The 27,691-nt window shown below is 33.3% G+C and overlaps 1 protein-coding gene across 1 annotated transcript in view; it reads right to left on the bottom strand.

Annotated features, from left to right (window-relative positions):
• Positions 1-27,691, bottom strand: part of LOC119632994 (diencephalon/mesencephalon homeobox protein 1) — an 80,607-nt gene that overhangs the window by 1,080 nt on the left and 51,836 nt on the right. The window contains exons 5-7 of the mRNA XM_038026172.1: positions 18,901-19,005; positions 16,576-17,054; positions 265-422 (exon numbers count right to left, since the gene is read on the bottom strand). Coding sequence (XP_037882100.1) covers positions 265-422; positions 16,576-17,054; positions 18,901-19,005 — 742 coding nt within the window. The remainder of the gene's footprint in view (positions 1-264; positions 423-16,575; positions 17,055-18,900; positions 19,006-27,691) is intronic.

Raw genomic sequence — 27,691 nt, 5'->3', positions numbered from 1 at the left:
TAATTCAACTAAAAGCTCTGCGACCATCGCACCTGTCATGACGAGAACAGAAAATCAATATTTCTTAAAACATTAACAGGTGATGATGTGAATTGCGTGTGTGTAAGTGTGCTGCAGAATTACACTTGATTGACAATCAATCTGAGTCAATGAAATGATGGAATTTTAATAAAATGACTCCATGTGAATATTACTTTATTAATATTACTCAGTTTATGTAAAGTATATTAAATATCCAAAAAGAAAGAGAAAGCATCATCATACCTTTCAATCCGGAAAATAAAGGCTGCTGTGAAAACTGAGAACTTAAAGATGCCAAATGCGGTGGCAAAAATAACGAATGACTATGATTTGCCCGACCGATTGTACCGCAGGCTAAAGAGGTCGGTGGTTCATTCAGTACCGGTCGGAAACCGCAATTTCTGTAAGAAGAAAAGAAATGCGTTATCCGCTTATATGATAGTATTTCTGTTTTTTACATTTTCTTAAAATATTGAAAATCGATGGTTTGAGAAACACCAAGCCTTTGAAACACATTCTATTGAGAAAGCGTTCATTCATTTAATCTTTCAACCACATACTAAGCAATCTTCTATCGAAGACTCCGAAGACGGCGTTAGGCGTAGTTCGGTGACGCCACCAAAATTACTCAATCGATTTGAATTTCGAATAAGTAAACTCGTTAAAAATACATCCTACCTAATATTAGCTTCACAGTATACGATATTCCTTCTGTCCTTTAGCATAGCGGCTTTAACATCATCGTGGTATATAAAAGTCTTTCGTTTCTCTTGTGCAAAGAATTTGATGAGTATATCTTTTATTTCGTTTAATATGAGCGTCAGTACTTGCAAGTGGTTTAAAACGGTTAATCGATGACAGTTTTGTTTGGATGATATTTTTGTTCACTTCACTTGGTGAACGCAAAAAGATCATTGACATCGGCATTTTTGGAACAAATGCCTGGGAGTTTCTTTTCGATTTTTGTTTCTAATCATATGATTTGCAAGCGACTAGTATAGCACCAGATTCATTTAGCGGTTGCTTCTGTTATTGCATAGTTTTGTTTTTATCACCTAAAAGCTCCGACATTTTCAAAGATAGCAACAACATTTCTAGCAACATATTAATAAACTTTAAATTCTAAATCTCAACTTATTCGCCATTTGATTCGCTGCTACTTCCACTCTCTCGCTAACCTCAATAAAGATATCTATTCGTTTTACATTTTTATAAATATTTCTAATAATTATTAATCCTTTTTGCTTTTTTTATTGGCTGTGAGCTGTGGCTTAATTAATTCTCTTAATTGAAATAAATTAAAAATATTTTTTACTGTCTAATCGCATTATATTATTTAAAGGCGTAGACACACAAGTAAACTAAAGCCAACGTTCATGCATTTATGTTTGTGTGTACATAAATGCATGATAAATATGAGAAAACATGAGCGTGTGAGTGCATTATTGTTGTTGATAGCCGAGCTATTATATATATTTATGTAAGTGCCTTTACAGTATATTTTCTCTCATTCCTATTATGCACTGCAATACATGCGCTACAAGGAAATATAAAGTTTGGGCGGATATATGCAATATCCAGAAGAACTTAAGACATACCCACCAAGAATTATTTTCTGGATCGTGTGCGTCTATTTTTCGGATACCACCGCACATAAGATTTCTTATAAAGAGTAAATCCTTCAAAAAAATACTTAATTTTTAGCATCTTATGATGAAAATTAGTCCATAGTAGCAAAAAATTAACAATACGGAATTTGGATCACATAGGTCCAATAGGCAGGCCCTTATATGAAGAGGAAGAGTAATTTCAAATTTTTTATGGCAAAACCTGGAAAATAATAAAATTTTCAGGAAGCAAATTAAGTTTGCTAAACTTGGATTACATCATACGATGTTCTGGACATCCTTCAATATATGGACTTTCAGGAAAAGGATGCCTTAGTATGAAAATGAGGTGCAATTTTTGATGTGTTATTAAGAACACGAACGAAATGGTGTAAGATGTTTAATGGTCGGTCCTGCACAACTACTTGTTTTGTTATTCTGCTTATGTAGACTAATTAGCGAAAAACGTTAGATCTACTCCCCACACTTTTCAATTGCAAAGGAAGAAGAAGAAGACGAAGAAAATTGAAATTTTTTTAAAGGTACATTTTTGCACTCACATCTGTTGCGTTGCGGTCAATGATTGTTAAAAACTCACTTAAGCTCAAGTTATTTCTAATATTCTGTGCGAAGCTCTCACTGTGTTTGATGGTGTTGGCACTTGAAATATATATATATATTTTTTCTCGTACTCAACACTTTTTATTTACTAGTGTGTTTATATGGTTCTCGATTTATTAATTTATAATGTGAAATTAAGTTAATTTGTATATTAACAAAGCAATTAAAAATGCTTTCACATGCAACGCCGAAGATCAATTAATTAAAATTTTTTTTTAAATATTTTTGTTGTAAATGATAATAAACTCAATTATGATTTATTATTTTTATCTATTAAAAACTATTATTGCACCCATATATCAATAATTTCATAATTAAAGAAAATTTTTCACAACACATCAATGCAAACGTATAAAAAGGCGAATAATTTTTGATTTCTGAAGTGTTCATAATAATCGTTGTAGCATGAGATTAAAATAATCTCTTTAATCGCTTTGTAGCATACGGATAAACAGAGTGTTGGAGCTCGCATCTTAATCGGGTTTACATTCTCAATTGATTTAGACGTAATCGCACAATCATTTATCTATTGCTTTGTCATCTTATATTATAAAAATTGCACTTTGGTGCGTAAATGATTGAAAATCTCTAAACCTATCGACAAAGTCTTGAGAACTTAAGAAGATTGGAAGCAAACTCCAGTTTAGGGCGATTATAGACAATCAAATGCATGAGAGCAAGTTTACAGCTCTGCAATGTAATGGAAAGAATTCGGCCCCGTCTTGCAAACAGAGTGGACTTGAGATTTCTGCTAACAGATAGGTCGACGACCCCATATATCGAATTAGAATCTTTATCCGGTGTACATAATAACATGCAAAAATTTGTCGTTATCAGAGCTTATTTTTTTCTTTTAGGTTTTATCCGGATTAGTTGCCGAAAGGATGCCTGTTCGTTTGAGACAACGCATAGGACGGTTTTGTTCTTCGAATATCGTCATAACAATGGCCTCTACCTGTGTCATGTTGAAAAATCGACCTATAATATCTTATCATAAAAGACTGCGCTTTCTTCCCTAATACCATCAGTTATAGTTAAAAGATTTCCACTCTACTAGGTTAGATAAGCTTATAGTGTAGCCCAATTGTCTGTTGGAGAGTTATTTTTTCCCGGAAGCAATTTGATTTGCTATCGGTCTGATGATTAGCCCCATAATCTTTTATGCTTTGGATTTTCAAACTAAATCCGTTTTTTATCATCCTTAGCGCTACGATGTCAAAGTGATTCGGTCTCTTTGCAGCATTTGTGGTTTGTCTGTTATGCTGCCACTCGTCTCTTATATTCAGCTTATATAACTTTCATCTTTCTGCAATTTGCATCTTTTTCATATTGTTCAAGCGTGCATTGACACTCTGTCAAGTCATATCAAGGTTTCCCTTTGCTTTCGTTACCAAAATTGAGCAAAAATTAGTTCAAATCTTTTTTGTGCTCTCCTACACCTTCATCGCAGACTTTCACATAAAAGCGTAGCTTATTGAGCAGCTACTTAGGGCATGTCCTCTGTTTGTGTGAGTATAGAAAAAGAGATAGGGAAGCGGCTACAGCCTCGTGGCTTTGTGCACAATCATTGGTAAGTGTTATGTCTTTATCGTACTCAATATAGCTACGCCCAAGTAAACGCTATCGTATTGAGATTTTAATGATTTTTACCTACTCGGCTACTCATCCTACCCAACCGTGGCTAAATAAGGAAAACAACGCGCAGCACAAATGTTCATTATTAGGCGTGAATTTAATCATCCCCAATAGGAAAAATATACATACATATATATTTATATTTATTATGTATATATACTGATTTTTTGAGTCGGTTGGAAAAATAGATGAGACCACTATAAGGCAAGCCTATCGGTCGACCAATTTTTTTCTTATAATAATCTTTTAACTGACTCTAGCAAATATTTGTACCAACCTTTTTGTCGATAACTTTCACGTAAACAGTAAGAGGGCCTTTTGTTAGGCCAGTTTTCCATATATATATGTCATTAAAGCAATACCTGGTAGGAATTGGAAATTATATTTATAGAGTTCCGAACCTCTTTGAGAAAGGGTTTGAGCGAGATTAGCTGGGAAACAATAAGTCAAACGACACCTTTTTGTTTCAGTTTTTGGGAAATATTTGAATAATAGGCGGCAGACAGACATATGGACGAACACACGGACAGATGGACGTTGCAAAAACGATGCTGATCAAGAGTATAAATGCTTCGCTCATCTTTTGATGATTACTTTGAGTCGCCATGGTAGAAAGTTGTAGAAAACAATGAAAACTATTTTAACTAATACAAATTGTCGTATTTTCTGTCAACAAATGCTTTTTTCAAGTGAAAAATAACCTAAATGAAGGCAAACACCTGATAGGAGCCAAAATGGCGGTTTCTAAGAACCATTTTTTGGAGAACCATCTTTTTCCTTCAGCAAGATATCCGGTTTTTGATGGCCTTCTACTATTTGTGGCACGGGAATCAACAGCCTGCAGACGTGGCGATGGAGAAAAATAGGTCTAAAGCTCGCCTGTCTTACAATTTATTATTGAATGAATCCTTCTAATATAAAATATTGCATTGTATGCCCAGTGACATCGACTCTGACATTGACAAATTAGAAGAGGTTCGACGACGAAAGAAATGTGCCGATTCGGTCACGCTCCTATAAATAATCTTGTGGAAGGACCCTGCATCCCGATGTCTTATTGGCAAGTCATCTGAATCCTTATTTATTAAAAGTTAATTTAAAGAAGACCTCAGCAAGATGCGCGTACCAAGGAGAGTTTATTGCACAATATTTAAATAGCCTGACATGGAGTTTGTATTATATAGATCATTGAAACTTTCGGAAACGAACCTCAACGACTTGAATAGTGCATAATTATATTTACATTGGCTGACTTTCTTCTTCTTCTTTCCCGCCAACCGATTAAAGTAACTTCTTTCAGTTTACTAAACAGATATTTAGCGTTGAAGGTAGACATAGTTCTGTAGAGCAGGCTTATGTCAATTTTGTAAAACATATTCGAAGTGATTGGTTGTGTTATAGTAGTGAGACGTACTTTTTAAAATGGAAGATCAAAATGAGCATATAAAACATATTTTAGTTTTTCATTCAGAAGAATATCGAGAAATATGAGTTATGTGTGGAACTAGTGCTATACCAGAACACACATTGGTTTGTGAAATTTCGTTTTGGAAATTTTTCAATGAAAGCTAAGCAGATGGACGCAAAACGATTCGTGAGATGGCAGAAAAGCTGAATTCAATCGAAACAACTGCTAGCGATCTCTTGGAAAGACTGCAATTTGTGGAAAGCTGGCTATTTGGTCTCCACATGATTAAAAAGAACATCGTTTAACATAAGGCATGCAAGTGCGTCGCAATCGAGATTACTAAGGGCGACGGGCAAGAATTATTTTAAAGATAGATAAAGTTGTCCCTGTAATATGTTTTGATAGGAAAATAAAGCGTCATAGCACACTTGATATATTCCAAACAAATTAAATCCTTACTATAAAACTAAAGTGTCCCACCATTTTAAATCCGCTAATAAATTCAACTTTCAGTGATTTCGTTCGGTATGGAAAAGCATGCGTAAAATAAAAAACACCGCAAATGTAAATTTCGTTATAATTCGTAACTTGATAACGGAAGCTAAGGAAAAAACGTGGCACGTTGAAAATTACATGAATTTTAGTGTTTTTTTTTCTCTTTTTTTATTCTTTTTTTCATATTTCATTTTCGAATGAAATTATCAAAATTTCTTTTACCATTTCGGGTTTCCTCCATCGCTTTCACTTAAGCCACAGCTTTCTGGAATTTGCTTTTATTATATATATATTCTTTGGCATAAAATCACTTTTTTTTTTTTGTTTTTGTTGCTTTATTTTGTAATTTTATTTGAAAATTCAAAAAACAGAATTTGAAATGCTGATGGCCACGGCTATGACGTTTGTTATGTACGATAACTAATAACTGTTGGTTTTATCATTTTATTAGGGGTTTAGCCGTAAGGATAACATAATTTGTACTCGTTTGTCTTGGGCTTTACAGACATGTAGATTGTATGTGCATAACTGCCATCCTCACCATCCCGCCCGAAAGAGACTCTTATCGAAATTAAACGTTAAATTGATTTAGTTTCATATCGAAATACTTTTTGAGAAATTTACATTAAACCAGTGATAACGTACCATTGCATATATAAAGAGATTAAATGCTACTGAAGTTGGAGAGACAACGTTAGCTTGAAATGAATGAAATGAATATTGGATTTGATGTTAACTTTCCAAAAAGCTTAATATATTTTAGATTACCTCTTATATGGCATTTGATACACATAAAAGTTTTAAATCAATGACGAATGCACGCATACATACAAATAGTGTGTGCACGTTTCAATAAGATAACTACGTTTTCTAGTAATTAAGATATATATATATGTGCGTATATTTTTCTAGTTAGTAGTTAGTTGTTCATTAAATGTACAGACATCATCAGTTTGTGTGTATAAATTTTTATGCACATTAGTATATTGCTGTTAGTATTTTTCTATCTCTCGCTACTCGTTTAGATGAGTAAGTAAAAAAAAGTAAGCAGCAACGAACTTTTATTGCTTGTGTTAGTGTAAACTGTTTGCGTATAATTAAGCACTCATCCTTTGGTTGTAATTAGATTTTCTGTATGCACATCGACTACCATTAGCCACACTTTACCGAGAACAACGGCAGGCAGTCGGTATACATCGGTTTTTGTGAAATAGATCGCAGTGCAGAGTATAGAAAAACCAGTGAAATGCGTCTTAATCGACTTGATTAGCGGCCTCGTTCTGCTTTATTATCCTTTTTTTTTTTTGAAAAATCACGAAACCTTTCATGCATAGCGAGTGCGTCTTTTAATACTGAATGCTAGAGAAATTAAATTCACATTCTTATGGAAGCGTTCCATTCGTCTGATTTAATTCCGTTTGGCTTATGGGTACACATGAAATTTAAAAATAAAAGTGAATCGAAAAATGTATCGACTAAGTCATTAACTATTGACTATATTCACATGAAATTTGAAGCAGACGCCATAGAGACTACGCCTTACCTAAGAGAAAAGCTTGTTGGTTGGATAAGCTTTCATGCTTTAAATTGAGAAATATTATTGCCTCGCATTATTGTAGACATTTATGGTATGGTATTTATAAAATGTTTTTCTTTTTAAAGCAGGATAATATTGAATATGTAAAATTTGCAGGCACTGATTGTAGTGGCAATGCAAGTCAAGAGTAATATGACAACAAGTCCAAGTTGAAGTAAAAACTAAATTAAGCGAAGACTGATATTTTAAAATAATAAGTGAATTAAATTAATTACAAACTTCATAGATTTCATTTCGAGTTGATGAAAAAAATTTTGGAAATTTTTCCTTATACTCCTGTGTACTTTGTGCAGATGTATGCAACATCCAGGAGAACTTGAGATGAACCCATTCTTTTATTAAATCGATCATTTTCTAATTTCATTTAAGGATGTCTGGTCGTCTGTCCATCTTGTTTTCTTAGCCGCAATTTTTGTGATATTTGACGGGTCTTGACCCAATCACGAACTTTATTGGAAACGGCGCGAATTGGATCACTTTTTCGACCTTTTGCCATATAATGTCTTATAATGAAATGTCGTTATATGAGTAACTGAAGCCCTTCAATACTGATGGACAAAAAGGATACTTGACGTTGCGAATATTAGTGGTTTTAAGCTAAAGCTTGAGTAAAATAAATGTGAAATTCTCTGTTCATTAAGCATGGTCCACTATAAGTATGTCTGCAAATTGCCCAATTAATTGTTTTCAAATTTGTTTGAATTATAAACAAATTTTCTTTTTTTTTTTATAAAGAAAAGAAAAAATATATTTACAAAAGTGAAGGAAAGGGAGAGTTTGTAAATAATGTTATGGAATAATGTCTTTAGGAAGACTTAAGCAGCAGTTTTTTATACGCGATTTTTAAGGCCACCTCATGATATCTGCTGTGGGATCTTTGAAATAACTTGTAAAAATCCGTAATGAAACAACTGATAACAATCCCAAGTTATCCAATTTGCTTAACATCTTGCTTGGCTTTTATTCACAGCATTTGATGCTTTAACCACCAAGAACGTCAATTTAACCCTTCGAAAACAACAGGTATAAGGTTTGCAATGATATAAAATTTGTTGCGTCTTCTATTTATATGAAAAGACGTCTGGATATTTACAATAAACTTCATCCTACTCGGTATAGTTTTCGAGATGACAATGACGAGTATATACTTGTAGCAAATAAAGTTTATTGCAGCTACTTTTGGTGGCATGAAGGTTGCTCAGATAACTCCCTGGATAATAGTTTTACGGAAATATTGCAATGGGAATGAAAGTTGCAGGTGCATTATTGATTTTTTTTTTGAAGAGGGTTCAGTTTCTTATGTAAGCAGGTATCTGCCTGTCTAGATCACGTTCGCTTTTAGCTTTAGGATCTTTAATGAATAAGTAATATTTTATCCTCGTCTCACCATTTTTATGACTGCTACAATTTCACAAAGAATGTGGGTGAAAATGCCGCACTTTGGTGTAATCGGTCCATGCAAACGTTGTTAATATTCTATAATACCACTATATGCTCCTTTTAATGGAGCCAATAAGTAGATAATTAATTGAGTATTGTAAACAAATTTTTGTTGGATTCATTTTCTTCGTTAGTAAGTTATGAAAGTATGAGAGGCGCTGTGGATAGAAATTTTAATGTTGAGTCGAATTTATCTTATTCGAGTCATATTCTGCTATCAATAGGCTTCTTTCTCAAAAATTTAAACTGTGCGCATCGGATAACAAATAAAGAAGAAATCAAGTGAAACGGTCGCGCTTCCGTGTCCTACGTCTGCTTCCAAAAATCATATCGCATGTTATTTTCAGCCAGAAGGGCGATTATTGCATGAGTGGAAAAACTTCAGCTAAATTATCGCAATTTTAACGCTTAGTTAAAATGCGTTTTTATCTACAAAAAGTGACTTAAAGGTGTTTAATGTCGGCGTCTTCTTTGCAAGGGATACACGGCCGTGAACCCTATTAGCGGGGATCTTCAGCACACTCCTCGAGGGATATTTTTAAGGCTAACTTTAAGAATTTTGATAAGTCTTTGAGATTGTGAACAAAGCTGTGGAAATTGCCAGATTCACTTGATAGGAAATGAAGTTCGTTGAGGTGAACGAACTGAAGAATCAATCCTACATATGCTACGTACTTGTCTTTTGAATTTTGCGAATTTACTCATGTCAGTAATAAGCACTGACAAGCAAAAAGTAGATTGAAAACTTGCTTAGCATTGAAAAAATGTGCATTGCGGTATATGAATGGTATCACGCGGCTTTGAGGAATGAAATTGCATTTATATTTTAGTCGGAATTTTGTGTACATTTTTTAGAAAATTTAAAGGTCTAGAATAGAACATAAGATTTAACATAATATAATATATCCCAAGAATAGAACTTTGATTTAATAGTGTTTCATGAGATTTCAGCGTTAAATGTATTACGTGTAGCGCAAGCGTTACAAAGAAATATTTGCATTTCAAATTTTTGGTTATACGAGTAAAAAATTGGAAAAATGAAATAAAATTTTATTTTTTATATTATAAATTAGTTTTTCTACTTAGCAAAAGAAATCTGATTAGTTCTGACGATGAGAAGAGAGCTATTGTTCAAAAGATTTCTTTCCTTTTTTACTTTTATGTAAAAGTTTTTAATTAATGTATTTAAAATTTTCACACATCAAGTTTTCTATTTTATTAGCAATACGGCTGTGTGTATGAATATGCAAGCGTATATGGTGGATTTTGTGATAAAACTTTCTAAAAGAGAAGATTTTCAAATAAATTTAGAAAAAAGTTTTTCGTTTATTCGCTTAAAAACAACGAGGAACAATTTATATTTGGCTTAAGTCGAATTGTTTGACGTCGTTTTGTAACCATAACAGTAATATGCTACAGAAACGTAAGCAATCTACGTTAACAACATTCATTGATATGATTTCTAGAATTTCAGTGATTTTTGTCAATTGTAGGGAAACCTACTACTCTCATCCACTATTCAAATCAGTGTTTAACTTAATCTAAAGTGTTGAAGAACAAAAGCGAAGATTTTCATGTTGAGTTTTTAGTCTTGACACGTTCCGAGTATGTTCCTATTCCGCAGGGGAACGAGCATACCGGAATCGGGTTGAGTCACATGTATTTGCAAAAATATTTGCCAAAATTAATATACAAACTACCACAAAGATATTATATTTAGGCGTGGACCACCATTAAACACCCTACTACGCCTTATAATAATTATTAATATAACGACCGTCTAGAATAATGCGTCATACGGGAAGTCTTATCCGGACGATTCTCAATAGAGTTTGTCAACTTTGGGCCAAATGCGTCAGCATACATGCTGACAAATTTAAGATACTCTCGTATCAGAAGTGGGGTAATGTATAAAAATCAACATCTTCACGGCAATATAGGGTTAAATGCTAAGCTAACAGACAAATGAATACATATAGACTTGTATGTGTACTTTTCAGTTAAGTAAAATCTCTGCTATTAATATCTTAATTTCTCGTTGGTGTCTTGATATTTGAAAATTTCTTTTTCATATCGTGCAACTTATGTGAAAGAAAATATTATTTTTTAAAACAAGGGAACGGGCAAAAACTTAATTGTTTAATGAATAATTAAATATTAAAAGAACAATAATAGGCAAGTTAATATTTTTATTAATATTTATGAAAATATAATATTCCTTTTAGAAAGATTTTATTTAATATTTCCGTTATCTTCTGTTTAGATAACTTTTAGTTTAAAATAAGTTTTAGTTGAATTTTTCTTTCCTTTAGTTGGTTCGCAATAAGAAAGTATAATGCCAAGCATATCCTTTATATTATATTTAGACATCGTTAATATTACAAAAAAAGTCAATAAAATACCTTTGGTATATAATATGTAAGGCTCTGACGCCATCTTTTGGATAATTGTACAAAACTCAAATGTCTCAGCTGACGCGCTTCTACTTATGTTAGGATTAGGTTACGCTACATTGTTCGCATGATAGCAAAACGATTGTGATTGTAATCAGGTTTGCTTTGTAATCGCGACTTCAGCGAATAAGGAGACAGATTATAACAACTCCTTTGTGCATGTCAGTCAAGGAAACATTCATTCATACCTTACGGAATATTTAGGAGGCATTGTTGCCTTTTGCAGGCAGTTAATAAAAGCAACACATCGATTTTGGTATTCAAAAACACGAGTAATATGAAGTATAATAAAATAATATAATGCATTATAAGCGTTAAGTGTAAAATAATATTCCTTCTTAAACAGACCATACTGGATATCGAAGATATGTAAAAAATACATTATTTTCGATCTATTGAGAATCTGCAACATATAAAGACGAACAAAAAAACCTAATGTAAGAAAGTTATATTCGGCGGGGGTCGAATCTCGCATACTAACCACCATGTTGTTCGCATTCTACTGACCAAGTTCTTTCTTTATTTCATATCTATATCGCTAGTATTGTTAAGAAAAAAGTAACCGCGGTGTCTGCCATATACATTTTCAAATGAACCCATTTTTAGGCAGACAATATATCTTCATTTAAGGAGTGAACAAGGGCTAATAAGCTTAAAACTTAGAAAGTTAAAAAGTTTATGCAGGCGCAGCGAATGTTTTCCATTTTGGCACGTAAGTAGTAGAGTGCTTCGTAAAGTAAATGTGGAAAGTTTCAGCTTTCTAGCTTTTATAATATACAAGTCACGAGCAAAATTCCAAAAATTTTTCTTAAAGAAAACAAAGTTGTGTTCAGTTTACGCTCCACTGCGCGCTTCTGCTCCTACCGATTTTGCCCACTATCAATACCAACCTGCGTGCAGAAACTTCCAAAGTTTCTAGTAAATCTAAAGTCGATATCTTAATTTTTGTGACTAGGAGAGTGCCAACAACACACACCACACCGATATACAGACGGACAGGCATGGCGAAATCAATTCAGAATTTCATGTTGATATATACTTTCTGGGGTCGCTGATGCTTTCTTTTGGGTGTTACATACATTATGGAAAAAAACACAATGATTACAGCCCCATCTTAGAGAGGTGAGCATAAAAAGAGAAACAATGATTCGATCACGAATCGACCGCCTGGCAATAGTATGTATATTTCATGGACTTTTTCTAGTAAGATGCTCTCGATGCTCTAAACAGAAATGAGAAAAGTCAAAAACATTTCAGATCAGTCAAACACTTCCCAGCCTAAGAATAAAACCTAATGATTAAAGCTATGATTCTTCTTTATGATATTCGCCCTTAAGTTCAAGATATTTTCATTAGTGATATGACTTTTCATTGATTACATCTCTACAGTGATTTTTCTTTAGACTTTTAAGTTAATTAGAGACAGTTTCCAGGTAATTCCTCAGTTTGATGAAACAGGAGAAGGATGTGCGATATATTTCTGTAAAGTGGTCTCAATCATAGTTCAAGCCAGTTTTATTCGCTTCAAAACGCTGCAAATATTAATGCGATGATTGAATTCAAGAGTGTCTTAGTTACGATTTGGATGCATGCGGAGTCGATCTTCTCAATATTTTTCCCATACTTTATTCATTACTTATAACCTCATCGCCATGACCTAACTGACATGTCTTTGCCAACGTTAATCGCTCGCTTTTTGAAATCAACTTTGGCATAATATATGCGCGGTACGTGCCGGCGACGGTTTCGATAGAAAATTGTATAATATTTGTGGATATTGCCACACGGTTCCGGTACAGTACTGTACGCTGTATAAAAATTAAACCATTTCTGTGCTAAGTGCATTTTTTGAATATCGTAAACTTGTTTGTATTACCCAGATGTCTAAGCCATTTAAAAAATCGATTTGTTTGCTATGAAGTGTTTATATGACGCAAAGACATACATATTAGCAAAGAGTTTATGGAATCGGAGCGGAGGAAATCTCAATCCATTAATCAGTTATAATAATCTTATTAAATCTTGCTGAGATAGTAGATATATCGGGCAATGTTTCTTCTGAAATAGGGAAATATCTGCATATTTTTAAAGAATTTTACTTAGTTTATCTGTCTTTGAGAGAATAAAATGATTTGATATTTTATAGTATATTTATGCTTTCATTTTCCATTTAATAAAATTAATGTGCTGTTAAAAATATTGTGAGATTAATCTCTGATCTGAATATGTTGTCTAAATGGTACCGTTAGGATTTCCTTATAGTGCAACGTCGCCATGGTCAGGAAACTGATTTGCAATACAAATCTCAAATGCAAATGAGCTGTTTTTTCCGCACATATAGAGAAATGTTTCCGTGTTTGTTGTCAGTGTTGCGCTACCAAAAATTTTCTTGCCACAATATTAAACGATTGGTTGACACCCTTGTGTTAGTTATGCTGACATATTGCAAATATTCGAGAGACTACAACAAGCTGAGCGAAATCTACCATATAAGCATTAGTTGCCTTAGTTGTTGTTGTTGTTATTGATACAACTTGTGGTTTATTTTTTTATGTAAACAAACAACAAAAAGAAAATCATTGATATACTTATGCACAAATGTCAAATAGACATTTGTATGCCTTTTGGCTAAAAAAGCAAAAAAAAAAAAAAAACAAATATACTATAAAATAAAAAAAAAACAAATAAAAAATTTTTGCTTTTTGTTCATTGCATGTTTGTCGTCATCGTTGGTCGATTTGATTGGACCTCCTGCAGAGATTGTTTTATATTTCTCGTGGCTTTTATTTTTGTACATTTCATCTTATTTTATACCTAAACTCAGTAGCATTTGGGGGTCGTTCGGTTAGTGTTTTGATGAGCTTTCCTGCTGTGCACCAAAAGGCGTTAAGTTGGCAATAATTTGGTTGTTGTTGCTGTTTGATCTTAAGCATACGGCTTTTCATCCATTGGTATGATTGTTGTCGTTGCTGGTATTTTCATTGCTAATGAACTCAAAAACACCCTTATTTACACCCAATTTAATTTGGAAGCACTTCCATTTAATTTGTTAGAAAATGCGATTAAAGTTAGATATAAAAGTTGTGAATAAATAAATGAAATTCATTTCGAAATTCATTTGGATTTATTCGGATTTATTTTCCAGTTTTTCGCATTGTAGCGGTTTCCAAAAAAAAACAAGTAAAAGCCTGCGGTCCGTGATTAAATGTCCTACATCACTTCGATTAAAACAGTTATTCATGTAACGACTTTTCAAAAGAAGACCTTTTGTCGGAAGTGACCAAAAAAATGGTCCGATTCGAACCATTTTCAATAGAACTAACTCTTGGGTGAAAACATGACGGTTTGCCAATTTTGGTCAAAATATCTTGAAAAGTACAACTAGTAGGTTGAACATAAAATATAAAGACGGATGGACAGATAGAAGGGCACCCCAAGCAAGTCCTTCTGGCTGTTGTATACATCCCCGTCAGTTTATTATACCAAGTAGTGTACGGTATAAAAAGTAATAATAATTAATATATACACAATAACACAAAAACAAGGAAAAACATTCCCACGAGCCACGACCCCATAAGAAGTACGTTACAACGTTACACTTAATGCAGTCATGCATTAAGCGAGTTTCGAAAATAGCGCGTTGAATAGGTGGTCCCATTCAAATCATTTTCAATAGTGTTAGTCCTTGAGCCAAAACATGTCGGGAAACCAAATTTCCCCGAAAAATATCTTGAAAAGCACAACCAGAAGGTTAAATACAAGAAAGCAAGCCAAACAGACAAACGAGCAGAATAGAAAAGTTTAGATCGATTTAGAAAGTGACCATGAATTGATCGCTATAGTAAAAGGAAGGTTTTTTCGTGTCGTTTCGGGTGCTACCTACGACGATATAAGTAAAAAATCTGAACGTGTAATTTTTATTTATTACTTATATGTGAGATGTTCCTTAAATGTTACGAAACCAATAAAATCAAATCCTTAATGTTGGAAACTTTTTTACTGATTTTCAAAGTATTATTGCTTGGCTTTAAGGGTTAACATGATCTGAAAATCTTTCACAAAAAAAAAAAATATTTTTGGGTCAATAGGTGTTTTTAGTACTTATAGAATATGTGAAAAAATGTATTACATAATTCAAATTCTTTGCTTCAAATTTCGGGCTTTTCCCCAAAGCCTGCTTGTACCAAATGAATTTTCGGCTTGGAGCTTATAGCCTAATGTCCTGGCTGGGAACTTCTAAATACTCTAGTACGCTAAGCTACATTTTTAGAAAGAATTTATACTTGTTCATTTAAAGTCTTAAAGGGCTAGGCATTTAAGGTTATTGGCTCTATTGAAAACTCTATCGCACTTGAGATTTGAACCCACGACCATTGAGTTGTTACTCGAGATTGTTTGCCTACTTTGCCACGCAGGCGGTTTTAAGTAAACATAATAATAATAAATTTGCTTATAATTTGTAGTAAACAACTTCTACTTGAAAAATTATAAAATGCATTTTTAAGGAAAGCTCGTGATTAAGAACTGTTACAAAACACTGTGACAACAAAAATATTTCTTTTTCATAACATAAATCCAAAATAAGCAGTTGTCCTAATTGCTTATGCGATCGTTAAGCCACTTATAACATAATTTAAGTAAACAAACATTACACGTTGATGATGAAAAACGTTGCATTTCGTTGGTGTAGTGCGTGTTGACAATTACAAAATGCAACCCTGTTATTTACTTTGTAAACATATAAAAAACAATTTAAATGGCATCAATGTCACCCCTCCGTTGATATCCGGGTAAGGATATGTTTCTTTTATGCGAATAAGAAAACATTTTAAATACTGTTTGTTACAAACAATTGCTATTGTGTTGCCGTGTTTGCTTTCAATTTTCTCAAAGCTATTGTGTTCGTTAATTTTGTTTAACGTAATTCTTTAGTCTTGATTTGTAAGTAACGGATATAATTTTGTTTGTTAAGGTTTTTAACCACTTTTCCTAAATTACTTAATAATATTTTATTATTATTTTCTTCTTTTTTTTTTTTTTTTTTTTCCTTTTCAAGCTTTTTTTCCTTTATTGATAATCTTAAACGGATATAGATCACTTATGATGGCAACATCACGACCTAACGGAAACATTAAGTTTCTTTTTAATTTCTTTTCATTCTTCTTTTCTATCGTATATGGTGTGTGTATACATTGGCTAATGACGCCTAAACTGAGGTCACGTGTCTAACATTTATTTGCCATTGATAGCGTTAATAATACCAATGTTTTTGTTTATATGTGTCATTCATGTACTTACGTTTCATTGTTGCCGCTACCGCCGCCACCCGTTGTTATGTTTGCGCTACCGAAACTTCCAAATATATGAGTATTAAATTGTGGAACTGCTGTATTGAGGGTTGTTGTTGTTGGTGTCGTATTAGTTGTTGCTACTGTAGATGCCGAATTAGAAGTTCGTGTTGTTAATGATATAGGCCCTCCCACTTCAATGGGCGAATCGGTATTTCGAGAATTTGAAGGGCTGTTGTTAGGATTGCGCGGTGTTCTGGTGCCTGGTGAAGGTGAGCCGGCACTTATTGAGCCCACTGACTGCGAATTTGAATGTATACTGTTTAGCTGATTGGATGACAGTGGACGCTCGTTGTCGGAATCGGTCCCAGCAAGGCCGGCATGTGGACTATGGGAAGTGCTAGGACCTGGGCTGTGACATCGTCGATGTGGCTCATCATCGTCCATTTCTCCAGTAATATCCGGTGATGATTCGCGACTGTCGTGAAGCTGAAATATGAAAAGTAACAAAGAAATCTAATCATGAGCAACTGTAGCATATAATATAGTTGTTGAATTCTCTCTAGGTCTCCGTTTAAGAATATGTTATCACAGAATATTTTATCTCTACTCAATGGGATGTATTAGGCCTATCGAAGAAAATTCATTATTATCGTGAATAACCGGGTTGATGTAGCGATGGGTACCTCTCGCTCTGAGCTTTGGCTTTGAGCTTTAAATCAGGTCCCAAATTATTAAAATCCTTGTATCAAGTCTGAAAACTAGCTTAATCCGATGAAAACTTTGCCTATATATATTTTTTTTTTTTTTGCTTTGACAAATCACACAGAAGCTGTAGTCTATGGGTGCATGCACGACGAAAGTCAAGAAGATTTATAGATAGGGAAGGATGGAAAGAAGGAGTAGTGTTTGTGTGCTTTTGACTTGAAAGCGGAAACATCAGGCACGGTGGGAAAGGCCACTGCTGGTAGATTGTTATAGAGGCGGACAAGGTGATTGAAGAATGACGAGTTGAGGCAGTATGTTGCGTGGTATGCAGATAAATCCAGGACGGATGGGTGGAAACACTGAGAAAACGTTGTGGTTTTGCTAAAGGAGTTAGTTGGTGGATATATCTCTTTTAACTCTGTGGAAAACTTGTTCTGGTTAAGACACTTCTCAATGCGTTGTTGATTTGCGAAGGCTATAGAAATTAAAATAGAAACCTTAGGATTGGCGTTTATAACACATTACTCAATAAGATCGTAGGATAAGATGTAGACGTCGCCACTATTGATTTTGAGATCATGTAACAGTGATGTTATTGCTACTTGAGTGCTGAGAAAGCCCTTTATGTTCCTTTAGCATGATTCGAATTGACAAAAAATCCTACCGCTTGCTACGAACTGTCACAGTAGAGCTTAATTTAAAATTTTAACGGCTACCACTATATACCAACATCGTTTTAATCGGAAAGAATTTGTTTCAGAATTTTTATCAATTAAGTTGACTGGGAGCGTCTCCAAGAAGTGATCGATCTTCTCTGCATTTATTTTTCGATAAGCTTGGTTTTTTTTCTTAAATGGGTAGACTAACCGCCTGGTTTTTTTTATACCTTGTCTCACATCTGGTACAAGAAGGACTCGAGACAGATCCCCCTTTTATTATACCTATCGATTCTGAATCACTTTTTGAATCAATTTAATCTTGTCTGTCCGCTTTATTTTCTTATGTTTAACCTGCAGAAATTTTCAAAATATTTTGATGAAATTTGTTACACTGACATATTTTGGTCCAAGGACGAACGCTGTTCAAAATGGTTCGGATCGAACCATCTTTTCGAACACATCTCATGCAACGGCTTGTTTACAAAAGTTGTTTTCGAATAATTGTTGGGTGATATAGGATTGATTAGAGCGAGTAACCTCAGTTGTTAGAGCTAATCTTGCTCAAACAATTTATTTCTTTATGATAAAGAAATAATAAGAATGACATTACTAAACTCATCTTTAAAAGTAATTTATAGAAAGTAGTAAAGAGTGAAGAAGTTAAATTTTAACTTTGCAACAATTTCACAAATTCGAGAGAGAGGGACATATGATCGGGACAAGAGTTTCGAATTTTCGATATGCATTTTTAAACGGTACAGAGCAGATGCCAAAATCAATGTGTATTTTTAAATGAAAACGGGGGAAATATATTCAGAGAAAGTGCCAAAATCAATATGTATATCAATACGTATATCAATATGTATATAAACGAAACAGAGAGAATGTCGGAATCGGTATCATTTATGGATACATTTTCATGAATATTAATATGATGCGAATTATTAGCATAAATGTGTATGACCCACCTTATCCAATGATACACTGCCACATTCGCCATTATCACGCTTGCGTTGTTCATCCTTAAGGCGTTCCGCTTTGCGCCATTTGGCACGACGATTTTGAAACCATACCTAAAGAATAAACAAGCATAAGAGTAAATATTTGTATAGGAAAAACAACAAAAACGACAACAACAAGAAAAATTACAATTATTATTATTGTTTACATACTTTCTATTCTATATATTTTGGCTTTGAAATGCCTTAAGCGTTATTCCGATACGTAAATTGAAAAAGTTTTATTGTTGGTATGTCTGTATGTGATATATAAAAATTTATTTATTTTACGAATATTTTACACTTGAGAAACTTCTACAATCTAAACAATTTATTTATCAAGTGCTATCATGGGGTTAAGGAGAGTAGGTGCATGAATGAAACTAATGATAATAGAGCACTAAACTTAAGTGCATAACTTTTTTTTATACCCTTTGCTACTGGTATTAACTTAACTTAATATTAAAAATTCTTATTGTATATATGCCCGAACGAGCAATAAGGGGAGATGACGTTGCAATACGCAGCAAAGATGTTTCGATTTCAGTTAATTTCTAAGACAATTTAGTTAGGATCGCCGTCAGTATGTTTGACGCGAGATTGAAAAAAAATATGCAAATAAATAAGAAGGAAATTTTGTAACTTGGATTAATTCCTTAAATGGAAAATGCATTCATCAATATGATAGTAGTCTACGGTAAACAGAAAACTTGAAGAAAAAAACCTCTAAAAGACTTTGAAATTTCAAAAGGAATTTCTTAGAATTTCTCAGGTAGGTATAGATTTCGAAGGTCGTTTGTATTTTTGCTGGAACAGCTTTTATGTCCAATTGATCCCTGAACGGCATATATAAAAAATATACTTAAAATTCTGCTAATTATTGTCGGTCGATCAATTGAAATTATAATGACCGTTAGATAGGGTTTGAGAATGTTACGCCATTTGAATTTTTCGTCAAAACTGCTATTAGATAAGAGCCCTCATATGCTTTCCTAAATACTTATCACAAGTTTCAGATCAATATTTGCCAACGACTGCTAGCTTGAGTTTTTTGGCTATCGGTTAGGAATATAAGAGGCGTACTTCAAAAATAGATGACTTTTCAAATTTTGTGGGCTACGTACATTGCTTTGTCGATTTTCGAAATTTTTTATCTCCTATGCATATTCTTATGTATATATATTCGTATATTCCAAAATTTATTCTCACAATTATTCGAATTATTAATGTTGTATTCCATTTTGAAAATAACGTTAATTTTGTTAAGAAACTTTCATTCCTAATTACCTCACTTTATCATCATTCAAGATCTCCTATACGATTCCTACCAAGATGAAGTCAAGAAAAAGCAAGTATACTTCTATGACATATTTTAAGTCAGGCAATCTAATTACTTCACTTTTCTCATTTAAATGAGCTATAGAGGGCCACGGCCCACTATTGCATACAACGGCACAAACTTAGTATACACTAGTACCATATGTCGCATGAGGTGAAAGTATGGAAAATATTTTCTAGTTTTCCGTTTCCAAATTGCCTGTGATCGGCTGCGAAAAAATAAGTATTTCACAGATCATCTGAGAATTTATGAAAAGCTGAGATGGGGGAACTTTCCCAACAATACTTATCAGCTATTAGTGATGTATTTTTTCTGTTTTTGTGCCAAGCTATAAAGGTACTTGTGAGGTGCTTTTTAGTAGATTGTAGAGAGCATTAAATAAAATTCGTATCCCCGGACTCCGAGGGATTTTACTTTTTCACGAACGGTCATTGAAAAGTATTCCGTTAAATCAAGCTCAAGAGAGTAAAGGCGAGAAGTTAGAGATATGACCACAAAATCTGCTCAATTTTACATTTTCGAACTTATATCACATGGTCTGTTCGAATTTCTTTGAAATTTTTACTTGTCAAAATCTATCACTTAATTAGAAAAACAGGAGTATATTCAGTAATGATTTGCAATTACTGAGAACGTTTATAAAATTTCTTTCCAAATCCGCCATAGTTCGGGTAACAGAGAGGATCCTGAAGTAAATTTTTGGGACGTTTGCAATAGTTTACAAGTCTTTGGCTTGTTTTTTCAAAAAGATCGGCATAGTCGCTGAAAAAATGTAGGCATCGAAAAAGCAAGATCAGTGCAAATCTCGGTGAGTGAAAAACCCAAAACTTTTCTTTTTTGATCATGTTTAGCACAATTTTGAAAAGGACGAGATGTGATGCGAAAAAGTGTTTGTTGACCTTATTATGTAGTTAATTAATATGTGAGTAATGGGTAAGTAAGTTTTTATAATGAAAGATAGAAGAAAAATAAATTGAGAAAAAAAAGAAGAAGGAAGAGTGATAAATACTGGAAATGCAATCAGACTTTTTGTTAGACGCACATAAATCTGCACAGTTATTTCATTACAATTATGCTTGAAAGACTCCCTTGATTCAATGCTTTTGTTTGTTGTGTGTAAGCGTAAGCCTTAGCATTTGTTAGATAAACTAATGAGACAATTAGTTCCTTATCTTCTTTTTTATCTTTTCCTAGCTTCCATTTCATGTATACATATAAAGTGGAAAAGAGATTGAAGAGGTATGTGTGTGTGTGTGTGCGTTTATGTTTGCTATAACATCCGGTTTTTGTTCTTAGTAGCTTTTTGTTTCCGTTTTCCGTAGACATGAATCTCGATAAACTTATATACGTATCTTCTATGTATACATAAATATAAATGCATATGTATATATGTGTGCGCTCACATACAAATACAGCTTAGACAATTTACGTTAGGTTAACAAATTTTCATTTCTAATCAAAATTCAAATTTCAGACTTTTATTGGGTGACTTTATCTTATTACATACAGCATATATACTGAGCACTTGAGGGGTATATTTTGTAATATGTCCGTATAAAGTTTTCATCATATATACAGAAAAGTATATGCATAATAGAATGGAAAAGAAAAAAAAAAAAAAAGAAGAAAAATTCACTTGTTAGCCTTAAGCATAAAATGCTTGGTAGTATAACAGTCTACTGCAGATATTTACTTATCGACTCATATACTCATGCAAACCATTATATAGCTGTTGTTTAAAATAATGCAATCAAATGTAAGCCTTCAACTTCATACCATTAACATATCCTTTCAGTTGTTGTTTGATTTTTTTCCTTTTTTTTTTTTGTTTTTTATGTTCGTCATCATTGCTTTATATTTTGATTATATTCATATTTTACTCGTTATATTGTCCCTTATACATGAAACGAGTGCTTAAGAGTACTTGTGCACAGGGTATACACACATTATACGATTACGCCACCCACCAATTTTATTATTATTTCTTTTTTATGCTTTACATTATTCGTGTTTCGTCTTGTTATACACTTGTAACGCCCACCTTTTTTTTGTTGTTGTCGTTGTAGTCGTCCTCGTCCTGTTTGTATTTCTCTTCAGTTTTGTATTTTTTTTTTTTTTCAGTTTTCTCGTTGGTGTTGTTACGTGGTGGTGGTACTGGTCTGCCCTTTGCCGTCGCGCATGTTTTCTATTGGAAAACCAAAAAATGTGCAAAAAACAAAAAAATTTATTCACTCTATCGCCTGGAGGTTGTAGAAGAGTTTCATATATTTTACAGAAATTTTCTTTATGTATTTTATTGCTGTATTTTAGCCCGTGGGATCATCGATTTCAATTTCAGAGTTTAGTTAAGTTATACTTACGAAATTAAACAATTACATAAAGTATGTTTTGTGTTCAAGTCATTTTCAATTAATTTTACATGATTATGAAGTTTTGTAATTTTTTCTTCTTCTCTTTCTTTTTTTCTCTTTGTCTGCAATTCTTTTAATGCTGTTATATAATTTAAGGCTCAGCCAAAGCAATAGTAGAAGAGTAAAAGCTTAAGAGATTTAAATAATATTAAAGGAAGAAATGTTAGATTTTCGTCTGAATTTGTAAAATGGCCCTGAATGATCTGATCTGTATGAACGGTCTTTTTGCAAAGACTTACATGGCCTGACGACGTGAATACAACGAACTATGACTAGCGGAAAGTTGGGCAATCTGAGCACATTTCTTTTTGCTTTTCCTTAACATGGGCTTTCTTTATTCCAATAATTTGTCGTTAAAGTCTTTACCAAGATATATTTTTGAGTTAAGTGGTAGAGAAAGATTCATTATAAAAAATATACATATATATATATATATATATATATATATATAACACGAAGCAAAGGTAATGTTTAAAAAATACGAAACAAAATTTTGCATATTAATTGTTATGTAGTGCGCGTAGAGAAGAAGCATATCGTAAAAGTCCTGGCCAGGTTTTTAACATGCTTTTCTAACAGCTTTTCACGTCTTTTCAAAAATTTCAAAATTGTGATGTGCTTTGGAAATTTTTTTTGTAATTAACATAAATCGCAGAAAGGCAATATTAAAAGATGACCTTACGTCCGTAATTCGTACGATTGCGATCATGGTTCAGAAAGTCTCATACAATCATTGCCGAAAGAATTAACTTATCATTGATGAGTGTATGAAATGGAATTTATTATCTAATTTAACACTAGAACTATCGACATTTGCTTATACCAAAATGAATCAATTAGATGCGCGATCTTTGTGTGACCATCACAGTTGTAAAAATGAAGATAAGAAAGTTTGAAGTTCGGCGCCCTTGCTCGGTTGGGAAATCAAGGTTAAAGAACGAGTTCGAACCACCCCCAAAATAATAGGTGGAAGCTCATCTGGCCGTTCGCAATATAGAAAAACGGAGATAATTTCGAAAAAACATTGATAAACTTATCGCACTTTGGTCTATAATTTTCTACCTTCTGAAAATAGATTTCGTTTACTAATACCCGAAGAAGTGCGTTCGATAAAAATCGCTTATAGAACTTTATAAACATATATAAACGAATATGTGAAAGCTTAATAAGTATTGAAGCATTCCATATTAAGTTATAGAAGAGTTAATTCAGGGAAGTGCCACCAGACATGTTATCAAAGTCGTGAGCCATTCGAATGCTTTTGCTGGCCCTCTTTCTCTCTTCGGTGAAGGAAATGGATAGACATTGAAGGTCTATTGGGTTTAAAGTTTGAATTCTTTCAATGTTATCCACACTGGCACAACTCTGCACAAACTTATTATAGGTTACAAAAAAAAAAAAAACAAAAAATTAAATTAAACATCGGTAAACATTTCTGTTCGTCTCACAACGATTTTTGAATGCTCGCAAGTGCGAGCAAAGAAATGATCTACTGTAGGGATTTGTGAAGGCATGGCCTATTACCCACTATTACGGATATTACCGATGAAGGGAAAGGTTTATGGCGACGACTGCACTTGATAGATTTAGCAATGCTAACCTGATCAAGCTATTCTATGACCTTTTTAATTTTATAGGAACGTAATTTTATAGCATAAATTTAACCAAGAGTTTTATATAGAGATGTGGTGTTTAAGGCGAAGACGATTTATCAAAATCAGTAGAATGGAAATGATTTGCTTGTACCGGCTTTGCAAAATATATGTGAACGGCACGCAGAATTCCATTCGATTAAGTTAGTCTTATAATATAGATGGGAATCCGAGCACCCCGACAAAGATCGCCACGTTTGCAGAAAGCTGGGTAGAAAATTCAGCCCGATTTTGGAGACATTAGTGAAAAGGATTTAATGGATGAATTTTTCATCTGCGAAGAGATCAGTGAAGTGCGATAGAAATTAGTTCACATGCAACATGAAAGCACCTGCACAAAAAGCGGCAATATCCGGCATAACGCTTTGCGTTCGAATAAAAAGCGCAATTGAGACAAAGTATTGTGAATTGATCGATAGGAGAGGCGAAGTCTTCCGACATTGCGATAATTTCATACCATATGCACTTTTACTGTTTACGCAAAAATGAAGAGCACTTGGCTGAGGAGTTTTCACATATCCACCATACAGTTTGGATATTGACCAGTGTCAATGCTATTTGCTATGCATTTCATAAAATGCTCGTAGCAGTGTAAAATGTGTGAAGATTACTTGGTTTAGTTTTTCACTCAAAACTTCTAGAAGTTCAACTTTAAAAGAATGATCGTAGCGAGACATGAACATAGTTGAATTTTGATAAAGAATTGTAGAGTTTTTTTTTTTTTTTTTGGTCTGTTAAAAATTTTAAATACGCCTGAAAGACCTCAGCCAATAAGACGATCTTGATAAAGTTGGATTACTTTATCATTTTGGATTATATTCGCCCGTCTGTCTGTAGTCTTCTTCTCGAATCGCCACAAAACTGAGGTGAGCAGAGGAAGCTGAGTAAATAAAAACATAGTGTAGTTGTAAACGTCAAGGTTTAAAATGGACTTGATTTGCTCCCCAACACTTAGAACCAAAAAATGAGAAAGATCGGGATTCATTGATATCTTTGTAGTTTAAAATAATTACAATTAAAAGATTCGGATCGGAAAGTCTGCGGATTATCCATCTGTGTTTATTAAGGTGATAGACAACATCGACGTTTCTCCTCAAAGTTAATATAATTTCCTTATGTGTAAATTCTTCACGATTCATTCTCCTTTTTGTTCTTCTTCTGTTAATTTTATGCTATTTATTTCAATTTTGAAATCATAAATTCTTGCACTAGTTTTTAATTAACGAAACGCATGATTTAACAATTTGTCAAATAAAATTGAGCTAATAAGGCATGACAGGCTCTTATTGAATGGCTAACTACTACTGGTTCGGGTTTGGTAGCTATTAAAATATTACAAAAGAAGAGCATAAATAATTTCAACCTCATTACACCCCCTCCGAGAAAATCGCCTTGAGCTGAGCATTCTTAGTTTTAGGTAGCGGTATATATATATATATGTGGAAGTGTATGTGGTTTCGAAAATAATAATAGTGTTTGCTTATGATCTCCGGCTTGAATTTAATATTCATGAAACCAATATTTGAGCTCGCGGGCAATTTGAAAAGGGGTTGACGTCGACTAACTCGAGAATTTGCTTGGCATTCGCTTGGATAATTGCATTTGGTCGGGTAATCCTTTAATGCCTACGTAATGGCAACATTATGATGTATATGTGCATATGTGCATGTATACGTTGAAATTTCACATCTTATTTCCACTTCTTCGTTCTCGTTTTCGTTTTCGTTCCCGTCCTCGTCCTCGCCACACTCAATGGTTTATGTGCTTTTTTATTGTGCCCACCAAAAAAGGGTGTTGTTGCAATGTTGATTGTAGTGTAAAACACATTTTCTAGTGTTTGTGGTTAACAATTACAAATCGAGGGGTGAAAGGTGCTAACAGAAAAGGGGTTTTACATTATGAAGAAAGAATAAATTCGCTTAACAAACACATCTGTTCATTCATTCCACTTGAACTGGCTGAAGAAGTGTTTGTTTATTTTTTTGCTCTTCAAAGTCTTTTTTTTTTTTTTTTTTAAGCACTTTTTACAACTATGTAAACAATTTTAAATCGAGCACATATCGGATTTGATCTTAACTTAAATATATCATAATCACTTGTTGTAATTAGTTTGAATATTAAAAAAAAAAAAAAAAAAATTATTTGTCTACCTATGATTAATACACGTACGCTGTCAACGTTTCCGGCATTTATTATAATAAAACATAAAAATACAGCAAAATTCATAGCTCTGAATGTGCACTGAACCAATTTGAAAAAGTTTTAATTACAAGGGAATGGGTTACTCGGGAAAGTACAAGAAGTCTTTCCATAGAACTAGTTATTAGCTTAAGAGAAAAATCTCGAGTTCTAATGACTTTCTTGTGTTTCGCTGTCCACCTCTAAGCAAAACGAATTGTTATCCATATTATGCCACAACTAGGTCCCACATTAAATTTTGTTTGCAGCCCTTTCGATATCCTGACCCGCTAGCGAACTACTAAGGATCGATAGTACGTTTTTCACACGTATATGTATTATAAGGAAAGAATATTTTCTCTCTAACTTCAAAATTCTTGTACATCTCTTGCAGAAAAGGCATTCGGTAAGAAAACGTGTTCAATGATTGCGTTTATGAAACACGTTTGACCTTCATATCGCCCAGAAACAAACTAAAAATGCAAAAATGCTGATGCCTTTCACCCATACATATATTCCCAACTTTGGGAACGATGCAATAAAAAAAAAAAAAGAAAAGTTGAATGTACGTAGCCCGCGAAATTTGAAGTCATCTTTTTTTTGAACGCACCTGGTACATAAAAGTCACTCATGTTTCACTCTGTTTAGAATATTACAAGAGATTTTTGATTGTCGAAAATTAAAAAGGATCAAGATGATGTACTCGGTAGTTTCAGTGTTAAAAGATGATTAATTATGCAAAATTTGGATCAGTTCGTGGCTTAAAATTACGTTTACAAAAACGCTCCTATGACAAATATATCCTCACAGGGTATAAGGTTTTCTATGTTATCGTGAAAATAAAGAAAGAATTTCACACCTTTGCCATTATACACTATACACCTCTTCATTTTTTCAAAGGATTTTAGAATATATTCTTAGCGAATTAATAGAATTTTCCATTTACCCAGCGCCTTATTGAGGGACTGTTGCATTATATTTGGCTGGATTTGAAATTCTATAATTCTCTTCGTAATTTGGTTAGCTCTTTGGAAATTGAAGACAAATTCATGAGAAGTTCCGACTTATTTGTGAGTTTAATCTATAGATTAATTTATTTAGTTGTAATAAGTTTGAAAATTACAACCTGACGTAAGGACATATATACGTTCAAGTTTCAAAAGTTCACAATCACATTGATT

This window comes from Glossina fuscipes, unplaced genomic scaffold (genome assembly GCF_014805625.2).
Source record: "Glossina fuscipes isolate IAEA_lab_2018 unplaced genomic scaffold, Yale_Gfus_2 2, whole genome shotgun sequence".
Lineage (NCBI taxonomy): Eukaryota > Metazoa > Arthropoda > Insecta > Diptera > Glossinidae > Glossina > Glossina fuscipes.
Note: the sequence above shows the minus strand (reverse complement) of the source record. Positions and strands in the feature narration are given on the sequence as shown.